At 36.4% G+C, this 20,096-nt stretch overlaps 1 protein-coding gene across 1 annotated transcript in view; it reads right to left on the reverse strand.

Moving 5' to 3' along the window:
• The window catches only part of MYO9A (myosin IXA), a 104,398-nt gene that overhangs the window by 57,492 nt on the left and 26,810 nt on the right, over positions 1-20,096 (reverse strand). The window contains exons 11-15 of the mRNA XM_008061451.2: positions 16,508-16,650; positions 12,170-12,393; positions 11,580-11,696; positions 8,683-8,871; positions 6,821-6,868 (exon numbers count right to left, since the gene is read on the reverse strand). Of these exons, the coding sequence (XP_008059642.2) occupies positions 6,821-6,868; positions 8,683-8,871; positions 11,580-11,696; positions 12,170-12,393; positions 16,508-16,650 (721 nt within the window). The remainder of the gene's footprint in view (positions 1-6,820; positions 6,869-8,682; positions 8,872-11,579; positions 11,697-12,169; positions 12,394-16,507; positions 16,651-20,096) is intronic.

Here is a 20,096-nt window from a genome sequence, read left to right on the forward strand (position 1 = left end):
TGCTGGGCTCCGGTGACCCTTCCGCCTCAGCCTTCCAAGTAGCTGGAACTACAGGCGTGCACTACTACGCCCGGCTAATTTTTGATTTGTTGTAGAGATGAGGTCTCGTCAAGTTGCACTCATTTTTATAGCAGAAATTCAACTAGTGAATGTAGAATGATGAAATTTTTAAAAACTCACTATTTTGTAATCATCATAGTAATAATTGATTCAGTCAAGAATCATCAAAGAATAACAAAACTAGTGGGTAAGAGTTTGAGAAGTAAGAGGGTATTTATTTACATGGTCTCAAGTATCTCCCCACAAGATACTAAATACTTACAAAAGAAAATAGTAACTTGCCGTTTTTTTAAAAAACATCCTTGCAGAAATCAACCATAATGGGACAAACAGACAGCATATATCTCCTGATATCACACAATGAAAAGAATACAGCATTTCTTCTATGGCATTCCATGCCAAAAATACATAACCTGAATCTAATCATGAAAAAAATCAGACAAACTCAAATCAAGAAACATCTATAAAACAACTGGCCCATATTTTTCAACAATGTCAATGTCATGAAAGTTAAATAGGCTGAAGAATCACTCTCAATTAAGAAACTAAAAATGCATGACAAGAAAGTACAACAATGATTTTGTTATAAAGGGACAATAATGGGACAATCGGTAAAATCTAAATAAATCTGGGTTAAGGGATACATGATTATTTGTACTTTTCTTGCAACTTTTCTGTAATGCTGCAATTATGTCAAAATAAGAAGAAAGGAAGAGAACAGATGGGGAGAGGAAGGGCAGAGAAAACACAAAGAAGTGATCCAGGACAGCGAGAGGATGATGACTGCTAGAACAACACAGTGGAGAACAATGAGAAATAGGACTGGACAGGAGTGTGAGGGGGACCATGAAGCTCTTTCTTTTTTTGAATTGAAGTCTCATTCTATCATCCAGGCTGGGGTGCGTGGCACGCTCACAGCCACCCCAGTGCCAATCTGCTGGGCTCCAGCGATCCTTCTGTCTCAGCCTTCCAAGTAGCTGGAACTACAGGCATGCGTTACCACGCCCGACTAATTTTTTTTTTTTTAGTTTATTGTAGCGATGAGGTCTCACCAAGTTGCCCAGACTGTTCTCAAACCCATGGGCTCAGGCAATCCCCCTCACCTTGGTCTCCCAAAGTATTGGGATTACAGGCTTGAGCCACCTCGCCCAGCCCATGAAGCCCTTTCTAATCACTTAGTCAATTGATTGACTAATCATTTAGTCAATTAAGTATTTGTATCAGGAATTGGCATAAGCACCTGGTTGTGGAAAAGAATGCTAACTACCTACTAATGTATATTCCTTCTTCCTCTAACACAGAATTCCCAAACTCTACCTGGGCACAAGATTGCCTATCTAAACTTTACTTCCCAGCTTCTTCTGCATCTATAAATGGCCACATGAGTAGTTCTGGACAACGAAATGTGAACACAAGAGGTGAGAGCTACTTCCAAATCATGCCTGAAGTTTTGGGCTCTCTTGTCTTTTTCCTGTCCCTGCTGGCTATAACGTGAAAATCAAGAAAATACTGAGACCCAAAGCAGTGATTTTGAAAGCATGTATTGGGAATAGCAAGTGGTAAAAGTTCCAAAGTACAAAGGAAGTACAAAGAAAGGAGTAATTAAATGTTTCTGCAGGAAAAAGATGTCACAGAAGACGGAATGAACGTTTGAGATGAAGACACAGAATTAAATAAAGATGTAAAAAAAGAATGTATGTTTAGGGAATGGTAATTATTCCTGTTTAAGCTAGGGAATATGCGAAAATAGTTTTTAAGACATTTTAGAGTTGTGTGTATGGGGTACACATGTACATATATTTGATAAAATAAAAAGTAATTTAAGAGATTTGGTACTGAAATAAGAATAAACAGATCAATGAATGAAAACAGAGACTACAGAATTAAATACAAATACATTTGGAATTAAAATCAAATCCAATATTGTCAGTCATCCCTATGCATGGAGATTACTTCCAGGATTCCCTGTGGATACCAAGATCTGTAGATGCTGAAGCCCCTTATATAAAATGACATGGCAAATGCACATAACTCATGCATATTCACACATTCTATTTACTTACAATCATATCCAAATTATTCATAATACTAAATACAAGGCCTACAAATCACGTCTTTTGCATAGATTCACTCAATGGACAACAATTCAAGCTTGCTTTTTAGAACTTCATGGATTTTTTTTCCAAATAGTTACGATCTGTGGTTCATTAAATTCACACATGCAGAACTCATGGATATGGAAGTTCAGTCATCTTATAAAAAATGGTATTTCAAACTATTGAAAAAGAAATATATCACTCAACAGTGTTCAGCTAATTGATATGCTATTAAAGAAAAATAGCAGAACTCCTTATCATACCCTTGATGCCTTGGTCCCTAACTTACTCTTAAGACTAAAATAAATTCCAGAATGATTAAAGATTTTTATAGGAAAAAGATGAAATAATAAATGTTAGGAAAAAGTATGAAAAAAGGAAAAAAATTAATAGTTATATAAAAATTTATATAAGAAAGAAAAACCCAGTAGCATTAAAAAAAAAGAACCCAGGAATTAACATTTCTGTGATAAATAAACCAACTTATAAACAGTAACAAAATAATTCCACTTAGAATATCTGGAAAAAAGAGGAGGATTATATATCTACACATACTTTTATGGGTTCATGGCATTTCTGGAACATCACAAAAAAACTGGTAACAGTGGTTATCTCTGGGAAGAAGGGCTGGGAAAGAGGCTTACTTTATAATGACTATTATTTTAAATTATCATGGTCATATGACTTTCTTTTTTTAATTTTTAATTTTAAAGATGTGGGGTACAATTCAGACAACCTTCTTAATTGAAAAAAATTAGCTAAAAATTTTAAAAGATGATGCTGACAAAACAGAACCAGACCAAGAATACCATTAATCCCAACTACATGGCAGAAGAGTATTAGTATTATTTTCCTTAATAAATTAAGTAATCCACTAACTAAAAAAAATTTTCAAGAGAAGGAGGAAAGAAAAGAAAAAAAAATCAACTCGTGGTTCATCGACCCTAGTCTCATATGGCCTTGCTCTATAGCATCTCAAAAATTCCCAGACATTAGCATCTCATCTCATAGATAGCCTTATAATTGTAAATCACACAAATATTATTTTCTTCTACTGCTCTAATATTAAAGTCAATTTCATTAAAATTTTTATTAAAAATCACTTTATTCTATAGCTAGAAGAGAAGACTTGAAATGTTCCCAACACATAGAAACGATAAATACTCAAGGTGATGGACATCCCAAATACCTAGACTTGATCATTACACATTCTATGCATGCAACAAATACATGTACTCCATAAATATGTAAAATAGCATATATCAATTTAAAATTACTTTATTCTGAATGGATATACTGTATGTACCTCATCAAAAAAGTAAATGGAAGTTTGTAAATGGAAGCAATGAAAAATAAGTCTTTCTTTTAGCTTTGAACCCCAATCATCTAGTTCCATTTTATAGAAATAATCACTGCTGTCAGTTACTTCTGTATACTCCCAGATATTTTATGTGTGTTTATGTATGTAAGAGTACAGATGTAAAGATATTTTTAAGGTTTTTTTTTCTTTTTAATACAAATAGTAGCTTTCTTTTTTTTTTTTTTTTGCGTTGGAGTCTCACTCTGTTGCCCAGACTGGAGTGCAGTGGCTGCTCCTGGCCACCGCCGCCTTGACCTGCTGGGATCCGGCGATCCGTCCGCCTCAGCCTTCCAAGTAGCCGGAATTACAGGCATGCACTACCACGCCTGGCTGATTTTTTTATTTATTGTAGAGATGAGATCTCGCTGCCCAGGCGGGTCTTGAACCCGCAGGCTCAGGCAATCCACTCACCTCAGCCTCCCAAAGGCGCAGGATTACACGCTGAGCCACCGAGCCCGGCTAATAGTAGCTTTCTATACAGTATTTTGCTCCTTGCTCTTTTTACTTAACAAAACATCTTGGCAAATGTCTTCTTTTCCTTTAGTGTTAAGAACCATCTTATTACATAGATGTATCTAACTTATTTAATCACTCTATTTAGGTTGTTTTCAGTCTTTCACTATTACAAAGAGAATAGAAAAATTTATCTATCTAGAAGTCTCACTCTCTTCAGTAAAGAGTCTTGTACAAGTCAGTGTGAAAAAATGTGATTGATAAGACTACTGGATAAATTTCTAGACATAGTATTGCTAAGCCAAAGTGATCTTTTTTTCCTTTAACATTTTAAAGGTTTCTAATATATCATTGCTAAAGTACATTTTCAAGAAGGTTATGCAAAATTACACCCCATTTGTAGTATTGAAAAATCTATCTTTACTTAGCCTTCCAAACTACAGGTAACTAATTTATTTTGAGCTTTGTCCATGGATAGAAAAAGTGGAAAAGTCACTATTATTTCATTCTAACTTGGCTGCTAACAAGACAAACATTTATTTGTGTTTTTAACATTACTTTCTTTGAATTGTACTTCTTATAGTCCCTGAAATGTAATAAAATAGTTGTTGAATAAAAACAATTGTTGAATAAATTGTCTATTCCTATTTTTTGTTCATTTTCATTTTGAGGTGTTGTTCTTTTCCTTATTAACATGAATAACTACTTTTATAAGACTTAAAGTGCTGAAAGTGCCTAAACAAACCTGTTAATAACAGACCCTCTGCCTTCCCTCCCCTTGCTTTTGTATGAAATCTTATTTAATTTCAAAAAAGTCCTTAGCAGTAGGTGGCATTATTCCTGTCTTATAGATGAGGACATTGAGACTCAGAGATTAAGCTGTCCAAGGTTTTACAACTAGAAAATCCTACTTGGAGAACAAAATAAATGAGGCTAAAGGATTAGGCATACTACTTTCAGGATTCTGTGCCTGCGAAAAGGCAGAAACTTTTCAACAGGCAGATAATCTATACAAAGAATTAGATCACACTTTCAACACAGATAGTGGAAAAGTTACAAACAAGGATCTAAAAGATCTCAGAATTTTGGTTACAAGTGAGGAGGGATGATTTATAACCCAGATCTACTAGTAAGGTAGATCATAAATATCCTAGAATTAGAATTTGCTATTGGCTGGGGTAAATCCAGGTTTTGCAGGCCCTAAAGCTTAACATTTTCAGGGCAGAGTAAAGAAGATAGGAGGAGGAGGGGAAACGGCAAGTGGTGGCAGCAAATGAAGCTGAAACAGAGGGAACAAGGGGGAGAGGGAGAGTGGGAGGAAATGAATCTGAGAGGCAGTCACGTTCAAGATCTTGTCTTGTAGGAATGATAAGAACCTTAGGTTTTATTCTGAGAAACACTGAAAATCCCTAAAGAGTTCTGAGCAGAGGAAGGATATAATCAGATTTTTGTTTTTCTTTTTTTTGACTTGAAGTCTCACTCTGTCACTCAGACTGGAGTGCAGTGGCCGCTCCCGGCCACTGCAGCCTCGACCTGCTGGGCTCTGGTGAACCTTCCCCCTCAGTCTTCCAAGTAGCTGGAACTACAGATGCGTGCTACCACGTCCGGCTAATTCTTTTATTTGTTATAGAGATGAGGTCTCGCCAAGTTGCCCAGGCGGGTCTCGAACCTGTGGGCTCAGGCAATCCACTCACCTCAGCCTCCCAAAGTGCGGGATTACAGGCTGAGCCACCCAGCCAGGCTTAGGTTTTTGTTTTTAAAGAGTCACTATAGCTATTATGTAGAGAATTATAAAGGAGAAAGGTACAAGAAGGCAGACCAGTATGAGACTATATACAGTGCCTTGGACTATCATGACAGCAGCGGAGGTGACATGAAATGTAAGAGATTTTTTGAAGATAGAGTCTTGATCAGACCCCTACCTTCTTTCCCAGCCACTCCTATATACACACAACACTGGAGCCAATCAAAGCTACTGGCTCAACAAACACATGTGTATATACTTTTTTCCACTGGCCAGATACTGCCTGTCTAAACCACTACTTGCTTGCCAAGAATTAGCAAACATATTTTTTCTTCTATAAAGCATTCCTTCATTTTCTCTCTATACTTCAACAGCACTTTGTACTATAACTACTATAATATTTATCATATCTGACAGTAATAATTTTTAAAAATTTCTGCCTCCACTAATAAGATTATGCATTTCTTTTTTAGAAATTTTGGTTTTATTTTAAAGATGTGGGGTATAATTCAGATTAGGTATACAAGTGGTCATCATACAGGTAAAGTTTGGGCCTCCCTTTGGTTCCCACTTCGCCTGGTTTGAGATCAGTACTCTTATTGTTATTGTGTGCTCCCCCACATCTCTAGCAGTATGCAGAGGGTTTAATTTCATCCTTGTAATTACATAAATCATACAACAGCGATATATAATACAATAGATGAAAACATGAACAATGGTAAAACTTGCTCAAATGCTTTTGGAAATATATTTTGAGTGGAAAGTACTTTATTTATAAAATCCTAAATCTCATTTTCTTTAGAAGGGACAAACAAACTCCTAAAGAGCTCCCTCCCCATCCTAGTTTTGAAAAGAAATCATTTTTTGTAGCTTTCATGAGTAACTAATTTCACTTTTCTGCCATTTTAGGGAGCCACCTTTGATAGCAAGTCCAGTCAGTGAATTCAAGGCACATGTCCTTCTACATTTTTATAAATGATTACTGCCTAGGTACCTGATAAACTTATTCCTTAAATATATCCAAATAAATATATACTGTATGGAATATTTTAGACCACTGATCTGAAAATTTCTTTTTCCTAACATAAAAAATAGATTATAACTTACCAAATCAGTTTCTTTTTTCCTTCTTTTCTTTCTTTCTGTTTTTGGCACCTGGTAGGGAGTAGAGAGAAATATAGAAACTGTGATAATAAGGACTAACGTACTTTCTTTCTTCTTTGCAAATGCTGAGATATTTGCTCATAGGTAATAGAATAAGCAGCTCTTTATTTAAGAGGAACTCTGCAGTGCCAATCAGCAAATGTGAGAAAAATGTTTAAGTATGATAAAACATAATGAAAGTAATAGAATGGAGAGACACTTTAGAGATCATTCTCTGTTAAAACCTCAATTCTGCCCAGAAGTTATACCATATTAATTTGAATGATTATTTTATTTTAACCATTATTTAAATAATTATTTGTTTTAAACATTTTATTTCCCATAGTTTGGCTCTAAAAAGTTATCACAGAGCTAAATATAAAAAGATATCATGTGGGACATAGCAAAGTCTTTTTACATACGAAATTTCCTGATAACCATAATACAGAACAATTTAAACCTAGTAATTTAAACTTATAAACAAAGGCAGTATAAGACTACTAAGAATCTTCTTCAGCATAAAATTAGGACCTTGGATTGTATTTAGAACAGAAAGACTTACAAGGACTTCTTTAAGTCTGACTACTTCAAAAATGATTTAAGAGGACTTGCAAATTTAAATACATATAAACTAGAATAACTAAAAATAAAATGGAACAAAATCTATACAAACTATTGATGGTATTCTTGATCTGAAGAGGTACCTAGTTATTTCACCTGGGTCACTGATGAGAAATACATTGAAAATTTTGTCTAAGCTGGCTATCTTTTTTGTAATATGGATTTCATAATATTTATTTAATAGGGCTGAAGCAAGAATTAAGTAAAATACCTAACACCTAATACAATTCTTGCAAAATAAAAGGCACTAAAAAAATAAAGGCTAGCCTGGCTCGGTGGCTCAGCCTGTAATCCCGCGCCTTTGGGAGGCTGAGGTGAGTGGATTGCCTGAGCCCGCGGGTTCGAGACCCAACACACACACAAAAAAATAAAAAAGGCTATTATATTGTACAGATTTCTGAAACACACATTTTCGTGAAACCTAATTCAAGAGGAAATATGATCTGTGAGTCCTTGTGTAAAGGTCACTAGATGATACAATGAATCATATCTTTAATCATTCTTTTTATTTTCCTTTTTTTTTTTTTTGAGTCAGAATCTCACTCTATTGCCCAGGTTGGAGTGCAGTAGCACGCTCAGGGCCACTGCAGCCTTGACCTGCTGGGCTCAGGGGATCCTTCCATCTCAGCCTTCCAAGTAGCTGGAACTACAGGCATGCACTAGTATGCCCAGCTTATTTTTTAATTTATTGTAGAGATGAGGTCTCATCAAGTTGCCCAGGCTGGTATCAAACAGCTGAGTTCAGGCAATCTTCTCCCCTCGGCCTCCCAAAGTGCTGGGATTACAGGCTTGACCCACCACACCTGGCCTAATCATTAGTTTTCAAAAGAAAATTCAGGTACTGATCTCTATTTTAAAACTAAGAGTATAATCTCTTTTTTTATTTTTATTTTTATTTTTCTCCTAATTCTGAAGAGTCAGCAAGAGTACATTTTGAGGGCACAACATTATGTTTAACTCAGTGAAGACTGTACTTATTGCAGAGAATTTTCTTTTTTTTTAGAAAGCAGGATTTATTGAGAGGACAGTAAAGCTCCCACAGTGGGAGAGGACCTGAAGGGGTTGCCCTGTGGCAGAGAATTTAGGAAATACAGCCTGATGAACTCTAAGTCTGAATGGAGTTTGGAGGATCTAAAGTCCCAAATAAACTCTTAAAAATAATTAACAATTAAATCCTTTTAGAAGTAGAAATATATCACATTTACCTTTGTGGCTGTGCATTCTGAAGTCTTAAATTCATTCATATATTCATCTAAAAACACCTTAAAAGTATTGACCCAAACTCTCACGGGAGATTCATGCCAATCACGCTGCTCAAGTCTCATGGTCTTTTCCAAAATCTGTTCAAATAGTGCATAGAGGTCTTTATACCGTATGCTTTTCCCATCATCCATCTAACAAGCAATAAGAGAAAAAAATGTAAGGTTTTCTGAAGAAATTCTTTAAATATAGGAGAATAATTAAACATGTACTGGATAGTATTTGGATACAGATTAGGATCCTGATACTCTTTGTGATGATCATGCCAGGAGGTCACGTGGTTGACTCCCATTCTAGTATGAACTGATGCAGAATAAAACCTGCTAAGTTTTAGTAAAAAATCTAATAGTTTAAACCAAATAACAATTTGAAGAAATCCTGAAAGTTTCTCCCTTAAGTCTGTTTTTTAAATTTTATGCTATAAAGATTATAAGTAACCCTCTTAATTACTTACCTCTCTAGAAATGAATCTTGTTTAGACAGTTCTACTCTAAAATGGAAAGAATGAATACCTGGATCTTTGTCTAATGATATATTAGTTAACCTTTTTTATTATTATTTATTTATTTATGTATTCATTTTTGAGTTGGAGTCTCACTCTGTCGCCCAGGCTGGAGTGCAGTGGCTGCTCCCGGCCAACGCAGCCTCAGCCTTCCAAGTAGCTGGAATTACAGGCAATCGCTACCACGCCCGGCTGATTTTTTGATTTTATTGTAGAGATGAGGTCTCACTGCCCAGGCGGGTCTCGAACCCGCGGGCTCAGGCAATTCACTCACCTCAGCCTCCCAAAGGTGCGGGATTACAGGCTGAGCCACCGAGCCCGGCCTATTATATTTTTCCAAAGAGTAATATACCCTGAGTAAAATCATATATCACTTGCAAAGGAATAGAAATGGAATTCCTTTTATTTAACTGAAATCTAGATTCTTTACTTTTTAAAAAAAGAGGTTTTAAGTGATCAAAAAGTATAATACACATTTAGAGTTTATTTCTCTTTCACCTCTTCAGATTTAGAGGTTGAGTGTTTTTGATCCAGGGTAGAAAACCACTATTGAGTTCTGCTTCATAATGTTGACTTTTCCTGTATAATTCAAAGTGCATTGGGTCATCCAACACCCACGAGTCCCAAACTAGGAAATACAGGTATGAAGCAGGGAAAGAGGTGAAAGTGTTAAAAAGCTGGGTAGGACTGGAAAAATGTAGACAACTTTGTCCCTCCTCACACCCAGTAATTTGTTATAGGCTGATTACTTCTTTATTACAGCTTTAAAATTCCTGCTGTCTCAGCCTGCATGGTTCCTGTTTTTTGGGAGGTTTTTTTTCTCTTTTTTTTTTTGAGTTGGAGTCTCACTCAGTCGCCCAGACTGGAGTGCAGTGGCCACTTCTGGTCACCGCAGCCTCAACTTGCTGGGCTCCGGTGATCCTTCCGCCTCAGCCTTCCAAGTAGTTGGAACTACAGGCGTGCACCGCCACGCCTGGCTAATTTTTTGATTTATTGTGGAGATGAGGTCTCGCCAAGTTGCCCAGGCGGGTCTCGAGCCCGCGGGCTCAGGCAATTCACTCACCGCGGCCTCCCAAAGCGCGGGATTACAGGCTGAGCCACTGAGCCCGGCCGCTTCCTGCTTTTAAACAGCAAGACAACTTATGACGAAAAAAATATAAAAGTAGAATATACATGAAAAAGTTTTCCTGATTCTTCTTTTCATAGTAAAGAATATATTAAAGAAAAACCAATAAAGTATGATTATTATTATTATTATTTTTTGAGTCGGAGTCTCATTCCATCGCCCAGACTGGAGTGCAGTGTCACCCACGCTCCCGGCCACTGCAGCCTCGACCTGCTGGACTCTAGCGATCCTTCTGCCTCAGTCTTCCAAGTAGCTGGAACTACAGGCGCACACTACCACACCCGGCTAATTTGTGATTTATTGTAGAGATGAGGTCTCGCCAAGTTGCCCAGGCGGGTCTCAAACCCGTGGGCTCAGGCAATTCACTCACCTCAGCCTCCCAAAGTGCTGGTATTACAGGCTGAGCTACCAAGCCCGGCTTGAATTATTTTTATGAAATATGACAGTTCATAAATATTAATGCTTCTTTATTAATAATTATTATATACTTTAGCACCAAAAATACATTTTCTAAAATATGACCAATATCATGTGAAAGTATGGCATAAGGTAAATTTCAAGGTGACATAAATCGATATGTAGGAATCGGTATCCATAAACTGCCTTAATTCTATTGGAAAAAAATGCACTAAGTCCATTTCACACATAGGTGAATCAGAAGTTAGAGCTTAGCAATTGAGTTAAAAGGATAATGAAAAGTTAAAATACTAGAAAGCCTTGGATAAAATGGCATCATACCCAAGATAGCCGAAATCAATATCTTTTTTTTTTTTTAGATTAGAAAATACAGTTTATTTAGAAAGTAAATTAGAGAGAGAGAGAGAGAGAAAGAAAGAAAGAGGAGATTCACCTTACCAGGATAGGGAAGGGGGCCAAAGCCAAGAAACATGGCGACGGCCATAGCTCAATGAACACACCACCACATGAGAGTCTAGTAAGGCAATGGCCCACCCTTTTAAAAAATATTTTATTTTAAATATGGGGTACAATTCAGGGTTAGGTATACAAATGCAAAGTCAATATCTTAAGATGAAAAAATACCCATGGAGAAAACACCACTCAAGGAAAGTCAAAAAAGCTACTAACCTAAAATCATTCAGTATACTTTTTCTTACCTATCCCTAAAACAAAAACAAGGAACTAGAGAAATCTCTTGTTAAACATGGCCTCTGTATTATCTTCTACAGCACTGTTGTATACATATTTCTACTTACTGCCAATGCAGATGAATAAAAGCTGAAGATATTCTGCCGAAATTCTTTCAAGGCTTTTTTAAATACAACATCCACTAATGTATCCTTCTTACTGTCTTCATTATCTAAGTCATTCATCTGGGAACAACAGAAAGAGTTTTTGTACACAATCAACTAACTCAAAAGAGGCCAATACAACAGTAGACATGTATTATCTCTTCATACTGTCCTTAAAGTGAAAGCCAAGGCTACCATATGAGACCCAGGAAAAAGAATGAACAGAACCTCAAACAAGTATTACTAATAGGTAACTCCTAAGGCCCCTTCTCACATTGTATGATTCTATAGTTCTGTTACAAGGAAAACAACTCCAATGTGTAATAAGCTGTACCTAGCATATGAAAAGTAACAAGACAAGTATAGCAAAACAGTAAAGTCCAAAACTTAAAATTCTGGTTAGTGCATACACTACTTCTTGTACCTTTCATGAAAAGAATATAACACCTAAGTTGAAACATATGTAACCTTGATCTCTAGAGGGCATATCCTCATGTATAGAAGCATTTCACAGCTAAAGCTGCTCAGAGGCCTACTCAGCAAACAAAGTATACCTTTTTCAGAAGAAATTCATCCATGCTTTTTAAATCACTGGCACTTTCTATGATTTGGACAGAGTCATTTTGCCAATGCATAGAATCCAAGGCCACACTGCTGATCTTCACACTTCGCTTGCGCTTGGCCTTTGGAGAAGGCTCTTTGTTCTCTTTGAACTCCTTCCGGCAACTCCCAGGCAGTTCTGGGCTCAAAGGTGGTGTTGGGTGATGCTGAGCTAATTCTACAGTTCCAGACAGGGTACATAAATAGACACATTTTGAATAAGTATTGATAATCTCCACATCCTGCGCCTTCTTTTTTTTTAGTTGAGGGGTCTCACTCTGTCACCACCCAGGCTAGAATGCAGTAACATGATCATGGCTCACCACAGCCTCAGTTTCCAGGGCTCAGGCGATCCTTCCAACAAGTAGTTGGGGCTACAGGCATGTGCCACTACAGACGGCTAAGTTTTAAATTTCTTTTGGAGACACAAAGTCTCACTATGTTGCCCAGGCTGGTCTCTTGGGCTCAAGTGATCCTCTCCTTTCAGCCTCCCAAAGTGCTGGGATTGCAGGTGTGAGCCACTGTACCTGACCCACATTCTTTTTTAAAAGATTCTTAAGTAAGTCATGGAAGGAAACATATGCAAATATACAAAAACAAAGTAACACTAATGTTTGAGGTTGGGCAGGTAGGCAATAAGTCCGGATTGCAAATTTGTACAGAAAACGTATTTAAGAATTACCATTTTTTAAAGGGAAATGCTATCATGTCTCCCAAGAAGCTAAGGTGTCATACTGAAAATCTGACTGGGAATACCTTGTAGAACATCCATCTGTATCCCAAAGACCTCAGTCCCAAGGAAAAGAAGATATGACCATGGTACCACGTTAAATGCTATTAACTCAGTCATAACGCTGCTACGTGTCTGAGAAAACATCCAGCTATATTTCAGTGCAATAAAACAGTGGAGTTTGGTAACTATTGTTATTTCTTTATTTTCAAGTGATAGTATCTGGTGATGGCCTGGCAACCTGTCAGGGAGCCAGGTAATTCAACTGACTTACTTCTGCCTGGGTCTCTTTAGTGTTCGGGATTTTCTCATACATTCTCCAAATGTATGTCTGAATTTCTCATAGAATTCCTGGAATAAACTGGCCTTGTACATAATATTGAGAAACAGAACAATTTTTCTCTGCAATTATTTATATGAGAAATAAGATTTCACATAGTCCATTACAATCTAGAACTAGATGGATTTGCCAAAGCCCTATATGGAGTTTGACGAGAAAGTTGATTTCTTTTTTCACATGTGCTGTTTCCCCAACGTATACTCGTTACCCTCTGTCCAATGGTAAATCCGAATTTTTTCTTTTTAACTTTGATAATAAAATGTAGCTCCCTACATGCTAAATACCACCTCAGGCAGGAATTGAGATAAACTCAATCTCAGCCATGATACCAGGATAAAGGATATAAAGATACAGGACACAATTATATTCAAACTGGCATCAACTGATTTTAATTCTGTTATATAACATATATATATACATATGTATCTAATTACTTCATTTAGTAAAGCCAGTATCTATCTTATAATAAATAATGGTTACTAAAGAAATAGTCTATAATCCCATTTTAGCATTAAAAACAAAAGCTACCTTAATAAATTTTAAACCAGATATAAATTGAAAAGCTATAATCCTAACTTTTATATGTGTTCTTATGAAGTACATACATGAAGTCTAATTAGAATACAAATTTTCAAATAAAGAGCTTTATACTTCTTATTCAGGAATTAGCAGCAAAGAATATTATTGTAGAAAATTAAAAATTTAGAATAATTACTGTCAACTAGACAAGATAAATTAATCACCTTAGTAACACAATGGTAGGGAATTCCAAGTTTTCCAATCCGAAACTGTAGCATCTACTTGACTTATTACTGGTTTTATCACATCCATTTGTCAACAGATAGGAGCAAAGCCATATGACAGGAAAACAGGGTTCTAACTACATCTCCACTATGCTTTCTTCTAACAAACAGAGCTCCAGCTCATCCATTCCTATGTGAAGTTAATCAACTTTCTTCCTTGGCCCTCTATCTTACCCTAGATATGAGAAGATTGTGCCTAATTATTAACTGGGTCTATATCTGTTAAAAGATAACAGCTTTCTTCCTAGGATCTCTTTCTATTTTAGTCAATGCTGATATTTCACCCACTACCATAAACCCACTCATAAACCCATATTTCATACATTACCATAAACCCATCTCTGATGTACATCCCTGTTGACATCTTTACAAAGTAGCTAAAAACTTTTAGGCATGCCTGGGAAAAAGGCTTGGGAAGAAGAGGGTAATCTTTCAACTCTTTGCACTCGGATATCCCCTCTGAGGTGACATAGTAAATCTAGCAAATCACTTGGATGTTCCCTTTCAGGGGACATGAAGAGACTACTGGTCATTATATAGAACAAAGTTATGCAAGCTCAATTTTTTAAAATTGTATGTTTCTTTGAGGTTTTCCAATCAAACTGTACGAAAAAGCAAATAAAGAGATGATATGATTGATCAGTTGACAAGTAGTTTTCAGGAATCACAAGTGCATCCTTCCACATTGTCTTTGAACAACAGACTGGACAATAAATTACATATTATTAGTGTGGCGGGAAAACAAGACTGCATTGTCTGCTCAAATAGAAAAATACCAGTTGGAAGATGTCCAACAAATTACTATTGCACAACATGTATCAATGAACCTACAATGCATGTGACTGTTTCACATGTTACCATACACTAGAAAAATATAAGATATAAAATTTTGTTTTTTTCACAAATAAGTTTCTCAATGTCCAAAATTTCATTATAAGCCAAATAACATTACAATAAGATAATTGATTCCAACTCTATACTATTTAATATGAAGAAAAGATTTGGTTTTTACTATTTTGTAAAAAAAAAGTATGGTTGAGTTGCTGGCAGGTGATTCACAAGATGTTTCCAAGAGCAAAGGGTTAATATTGGGATTACTAGAATTCTTGAAGAGTAAATAATTTTAGCATTTAGAAAGGTCAGTTTTCTCAACAGATGAACGGTTGGGTAATTTCAAGTGTATGTACACGCCCAAAAAGTTAAGAGCTACAGGACAGACTTAGTGGCTGATGCTTGTAATTCTAGTGCTTTGGAAGACCAAGGCAGGAGGATCACTTGAGGCCAGGAATTCAAGACCAGCTTTGGCAACATAGTGAAACTCCATCTCTATAAAAAATTAGCCAGGCATAGTGGCACACATCTATAGTCCCAGCTACTGAGAAGGCTGAGAAGGGAGGACTGCTTGATCCCAGAAGTTTGAAGTTACATTAAGCTATAATCACCCTACTGCACTCCAGCCTAGACAACAGAATGAGGCCTTATTTCTTTAAAAAAAAAAAGTACTAAAAGCTATATCATAAAGTACCAGGCATCTGCTAGGTGTTGATGAATAGCAGGTACTTAATATACAATACAGTGGTTAAGAATGTGGACTCTAGAGCTGGATTGCCTGGATCCAGATCTCAGGTTTTCCAGTTGCCATATATGGATACATAAATAACTTCTCTGTGCCTGAGTTTTCTCACTTATAAATTGGAAATAATAATCAAACCAACTCTCAAAAAACTGCTATGAGGACCAACAGAGTTAATAAATATACTTATTATAGTGCCTTATGTGTAATAAGCACTCAAATATTAGCTGCTGTTATTACTGCAATAATACATAGTTATTAAATGATGACTACATTTTTATAGGTTAGAAAACTAAGGTTAACCTAAGATTCATAATCTTTTTTTTTTTTTGGAGACAAGGTATCACTGTCACCCAGGCTGGAGTGTACTGGCACAATTATGGCTTACCACAACCTCCTGAGTTCAAGTGATCCTTCCGCCTCAGACTCTTGAGTAGCTGGGACTAAAGGCGTGCACCATCAAGCTCAGCTAATTAAAAAAATTTTTTTTTGTAGAGGTGAGGTCTTGCTATGCGCTGCATAGGCTGGACTTGCACTCTTGAGCTCAAGCAATCTTCTTACCGCAGTCTCCCAAAGTGCCGGTATCACAGGCGTGAGCCACTGCACCCAGCTAGATTAATCATTTTTGAGGTAGTTGTGTCATTTTTTTGCGACACCTTTTTCTGGAACTTTGATTATAGGCACAATATAACTTAACCTTTTAGTTAAAGGAAGGATTTTGCAATTTTGGTCCTATCTCAGAATACCTAACCAACAGGACTGCCATTATGAATAGCAAGCATTCAGAAAGAGTAAATACAAATTATGAAGACAAGCTCTACCCTTTGGCCATTTTTACCATCTTACCATCTGGACACTGATGAGCTGGGATCACATCTGAGCCCGCAAAGAATGCTGAAACTTCTGACTGGGCAACAGGTTTCACTCTGGTAGTCTTCTTCTCCCCTTGTTTGCCTTTGGCCCAGAATCTCATCTTAGCTCTCTGAGGTCTGTTTAAAAAAATAAAGATAAAAGTGGAAATCAGCATGTCCCAGTGATAATATCTGTATATCACTTTAAATTTTATAAACTTTTCATGTATGTTAGCATATTTAACTTTCACATTTAAATGAAATGCATTTAATCTTCAATTTCGTGTTTAAACTTCACCTGGAAGGCAGAGTTTCCTCATTAATATACAAATAATAAGATCCAGAGAAGTTAAATAATTTCCCAAAATAAAGCAGGTATAAAACAGTAGAACTAGGATTCCAACTCAGGTTTTCTCATCTCTAAACTAGTATCTTTCCATTCTTGTCCTCCATCTAGCTTGAATTTAGTATATACACAATTTTAAAACAAAGAATGGTTTTTAAAGAAATTGCAAATAATCCTCCCACTCTAAAAAATGTTAGTTTATATGTTTTTGTAATTGTCTTCTAGTCTTTATCCACAAGCATGCCAAATTTTTACATTACTGCTACCACAATGCAGACATAATTTAAATCTTTCTTCTCATCATTACATAATAGGTTTAATAACATTAATTTATATTCATGAGTTATCAATATTATTACTTACAACAGCCACTACTTATTTGATCTCTTATCTTATTCCAGGCATAGTGCTAAGTGCTGAGTGCTTATACAGTATTATCTTATTTAATTATAACATCTTTGCTTTCAAAAATTACTATAAATATTTTCCATGTTAAAAAATAGAGATTTAAACATTAGATGACTTTCCCAAGGTTACACAGCCAGTGAATGACAGAGTTGAGAACCACATCTACTATTCCTTACTGCCTCTACTTAGTACTTACTCTTTCATCATATAAATCAAGGAAGTACTTTGATATAACAACAGCTTGCATTTACTGACCATACATTATGTATTCTAACCCTGTACTCAGAGTTTTATTTGTACATTGTCTGTTCATCTGTATGTTTATTTAATTAAAAAAATATGTGAGCATCAACTAGGTGACAAGTACTATGCCTTACATATGCATATGATGCCCCTAATTTTCACAACTACCATGATAAATAAGCATTATTATTCTTACTTTTACACAAGAACAAACTGAGGCTCAGAAGGTTGGTGGAAATGGAAGTTAAAATCAAGTCTATCTGGTTTTAAAGCCCATGCTCTTTTGTCCTTTCTTTTCTTAAAAAGCGGTTTTAGCCGGGCTCAGTGGCTCAGCCTGTAATCCTGCGCCTTTGGGAGGCTGAGGTGAGTGGATTGCCTGAGCCCGCAGGTTCGAGACCTGCCTGGGCAGCGAGACCTCATCTCTACAATAAATCAAAAAATCAGCCGGGCATGATAGCACGTGCCTGTAGTTCCAGCTACTTGGAAGGTTGAGGTGGAAGGATCGCCGGAGCCCAGTAGGTCGAGGCTGCGGTGGCCGGGAGCGGCCACTGCACTCCAGTCTGGGTGACAGAGTGAGACTCCAACTCAAAAAAAAAAGCGATTATTACTGAACTTATATATTCATATATCAAAAAGAGAAATCGTTCTGTAAGACTTATTACAAACAACAGCATGCTCCTGTCATCCTCACCCCACTTTCTGCTCCTTGGGGGCAACCCTTTTGATTGAACTGATTCTTTTGACATTTAACATGCTTCTACTGCTATTATACCCATGACTACAGATAAGGATTACACATGCTCCACCATGCCTGTCCTATCCTCATCACAAACATGGACTCCCAGATTTATACTGTACATTTAATTAGATCAATATTCAGGATTTGCTTTTTAGTAATATTCAAACTGTATTTTTATTACATAAATAATAGTCATAGTTGAGTTGTGTCTCTCCCTAAATGACTTACTTTATTCCAAAGGCTTTTAAAAATTTGCTCATGAAAATAATTTTTCATTTGCTCATTTTTCTACATAAAATTCACCTCCAAGTGTTCCCCCATTTGTGTGTATTTCTTCTCAATATATTCAAACATATTAGGATCTCCATCAGTTTTATCTTCTTTCAGAAATCTCTCTCACAGTCTTCTAACCCGCTCCAGTTTGGAGTGTTTTCTCTAATGGCTTGCTTTGCAGCTGCCTTTGAAAAGTTACATTCATCATCATAATAGAAGTTCCTTTAGTCTCTTGTTTTATAAAGACCTCTTTTGATATAGGTCTGTCTTTATCCATTATGTTGGGTACTCAGCAGGCCCTTCCAATCTGGAAATTACTAAGAACTTGCCTTTCTCCATTTTCTCACTTCTGCCTTCTCCTGAACTGACCTTCTAATATTCCCATCCCTTCCATCTCTTCATCTTTTTGTTCAGCATTCTGAGTAATGTCCTCAACTTTCCTTCCAACTCTTCTGAGTTGCTCTTTTTATTATGAATGTTTCTCTTTCATGCACCCTGTTTGGTTTCACGAATGCAATTATATTTATTATGGAGAAAGTCTGTTGAGGGTTTTATTTTCTGTCTTGACATTTTCTGTCCCCCGCAGTTTGTTTCTTCCAAGCTGTATTTCATCTGTCAGTTTTGGTTTCTTCAAGATAAGGTATTTCCTCAAATGTATGGCGATCGCTGGTATCTGATTATAATTAAAAGTAGAGTTTTTAAAAAACTGCTTGGAAGCTCTAGTGTGCATTGGCAAAGTTTGTAAACTATGGTCTTCCTCATAGGGTTATCTGGCTGGTTGATTTTGCAGGGAGAGCCCCTGATAGTAATATCTTCAAGTCTTTCCTTAAGCCCTGGACAAAAGTCCCCCAAACTCTTTATATAAGTTGCTTAGAGGGTACAGGAAATGGGGGCACTGAGCAAGGAAAAAAGCTAGGGGATCTTAACATTCAACAGTCATTAAATCCCCTTGTTCCAAATATGTGCCCAGCCCGCAACTGTAAATCCAGAGGTCTTCTGTGTTATCCTTTCCAGGGAGTAAATTTGCTTTCTGCTAGGAGATGCTGCTTTCTCAGCTTTATCCAGTTGGTTTGGGATCCAGCGTTCTTCTATTAAAACATTTAAAATTTAAAGTCTATTTACTTTTTATATTTCATAATTATATAGCTGTCATCTTCATTTCTGGGGATTTTGTGGGCAGAAAATTCCTTTGTAGGTTTTGCTATGTTAGCAATTTTGGAGGAGAAAGTGGAAAATAAATATATATATTTACTCGATTCTTTCCTGGTATATGTTCTTCTACTATGTCATATCTTGTTTTTCAGTATTTGACTTCCAGTATTATCTGATCTGGATTTGGGTTACCTTAGATTATACCTCGATAGTCAGTGAGAAAGTGGTCTTTAATAGGGCTATAAAACAGAAACATTTTAACGTAACCTTGAAGTTTTCTGTTAGAGTTCAAATGCTTATATAACACAATAAGAGACAAAAATAGTCATCTGAAAAATAATTCGACAAGTTCTCTTAAAGACAACAGAATTATTTCCTGAAAGTCCTTTCCAGTTTCATTTCTAAAACATTTGGCTCAGAACA

Source organism: Carlito syrichta, unplaced genomic scaffold (assembly GCF_000164805.1).
Source record: "Carlito syrichta isolate Samal-C Ts95f unplaced genomic scaffold, Tarsius_syrichta-2.0.1 Scaffold305253, whole genome shotgun sequence".
NCBI lineage: Eukaryota > Metazoa > Chordata > Mammalia > Primates > Tarsiidae > Carlito > Carlito syrichta.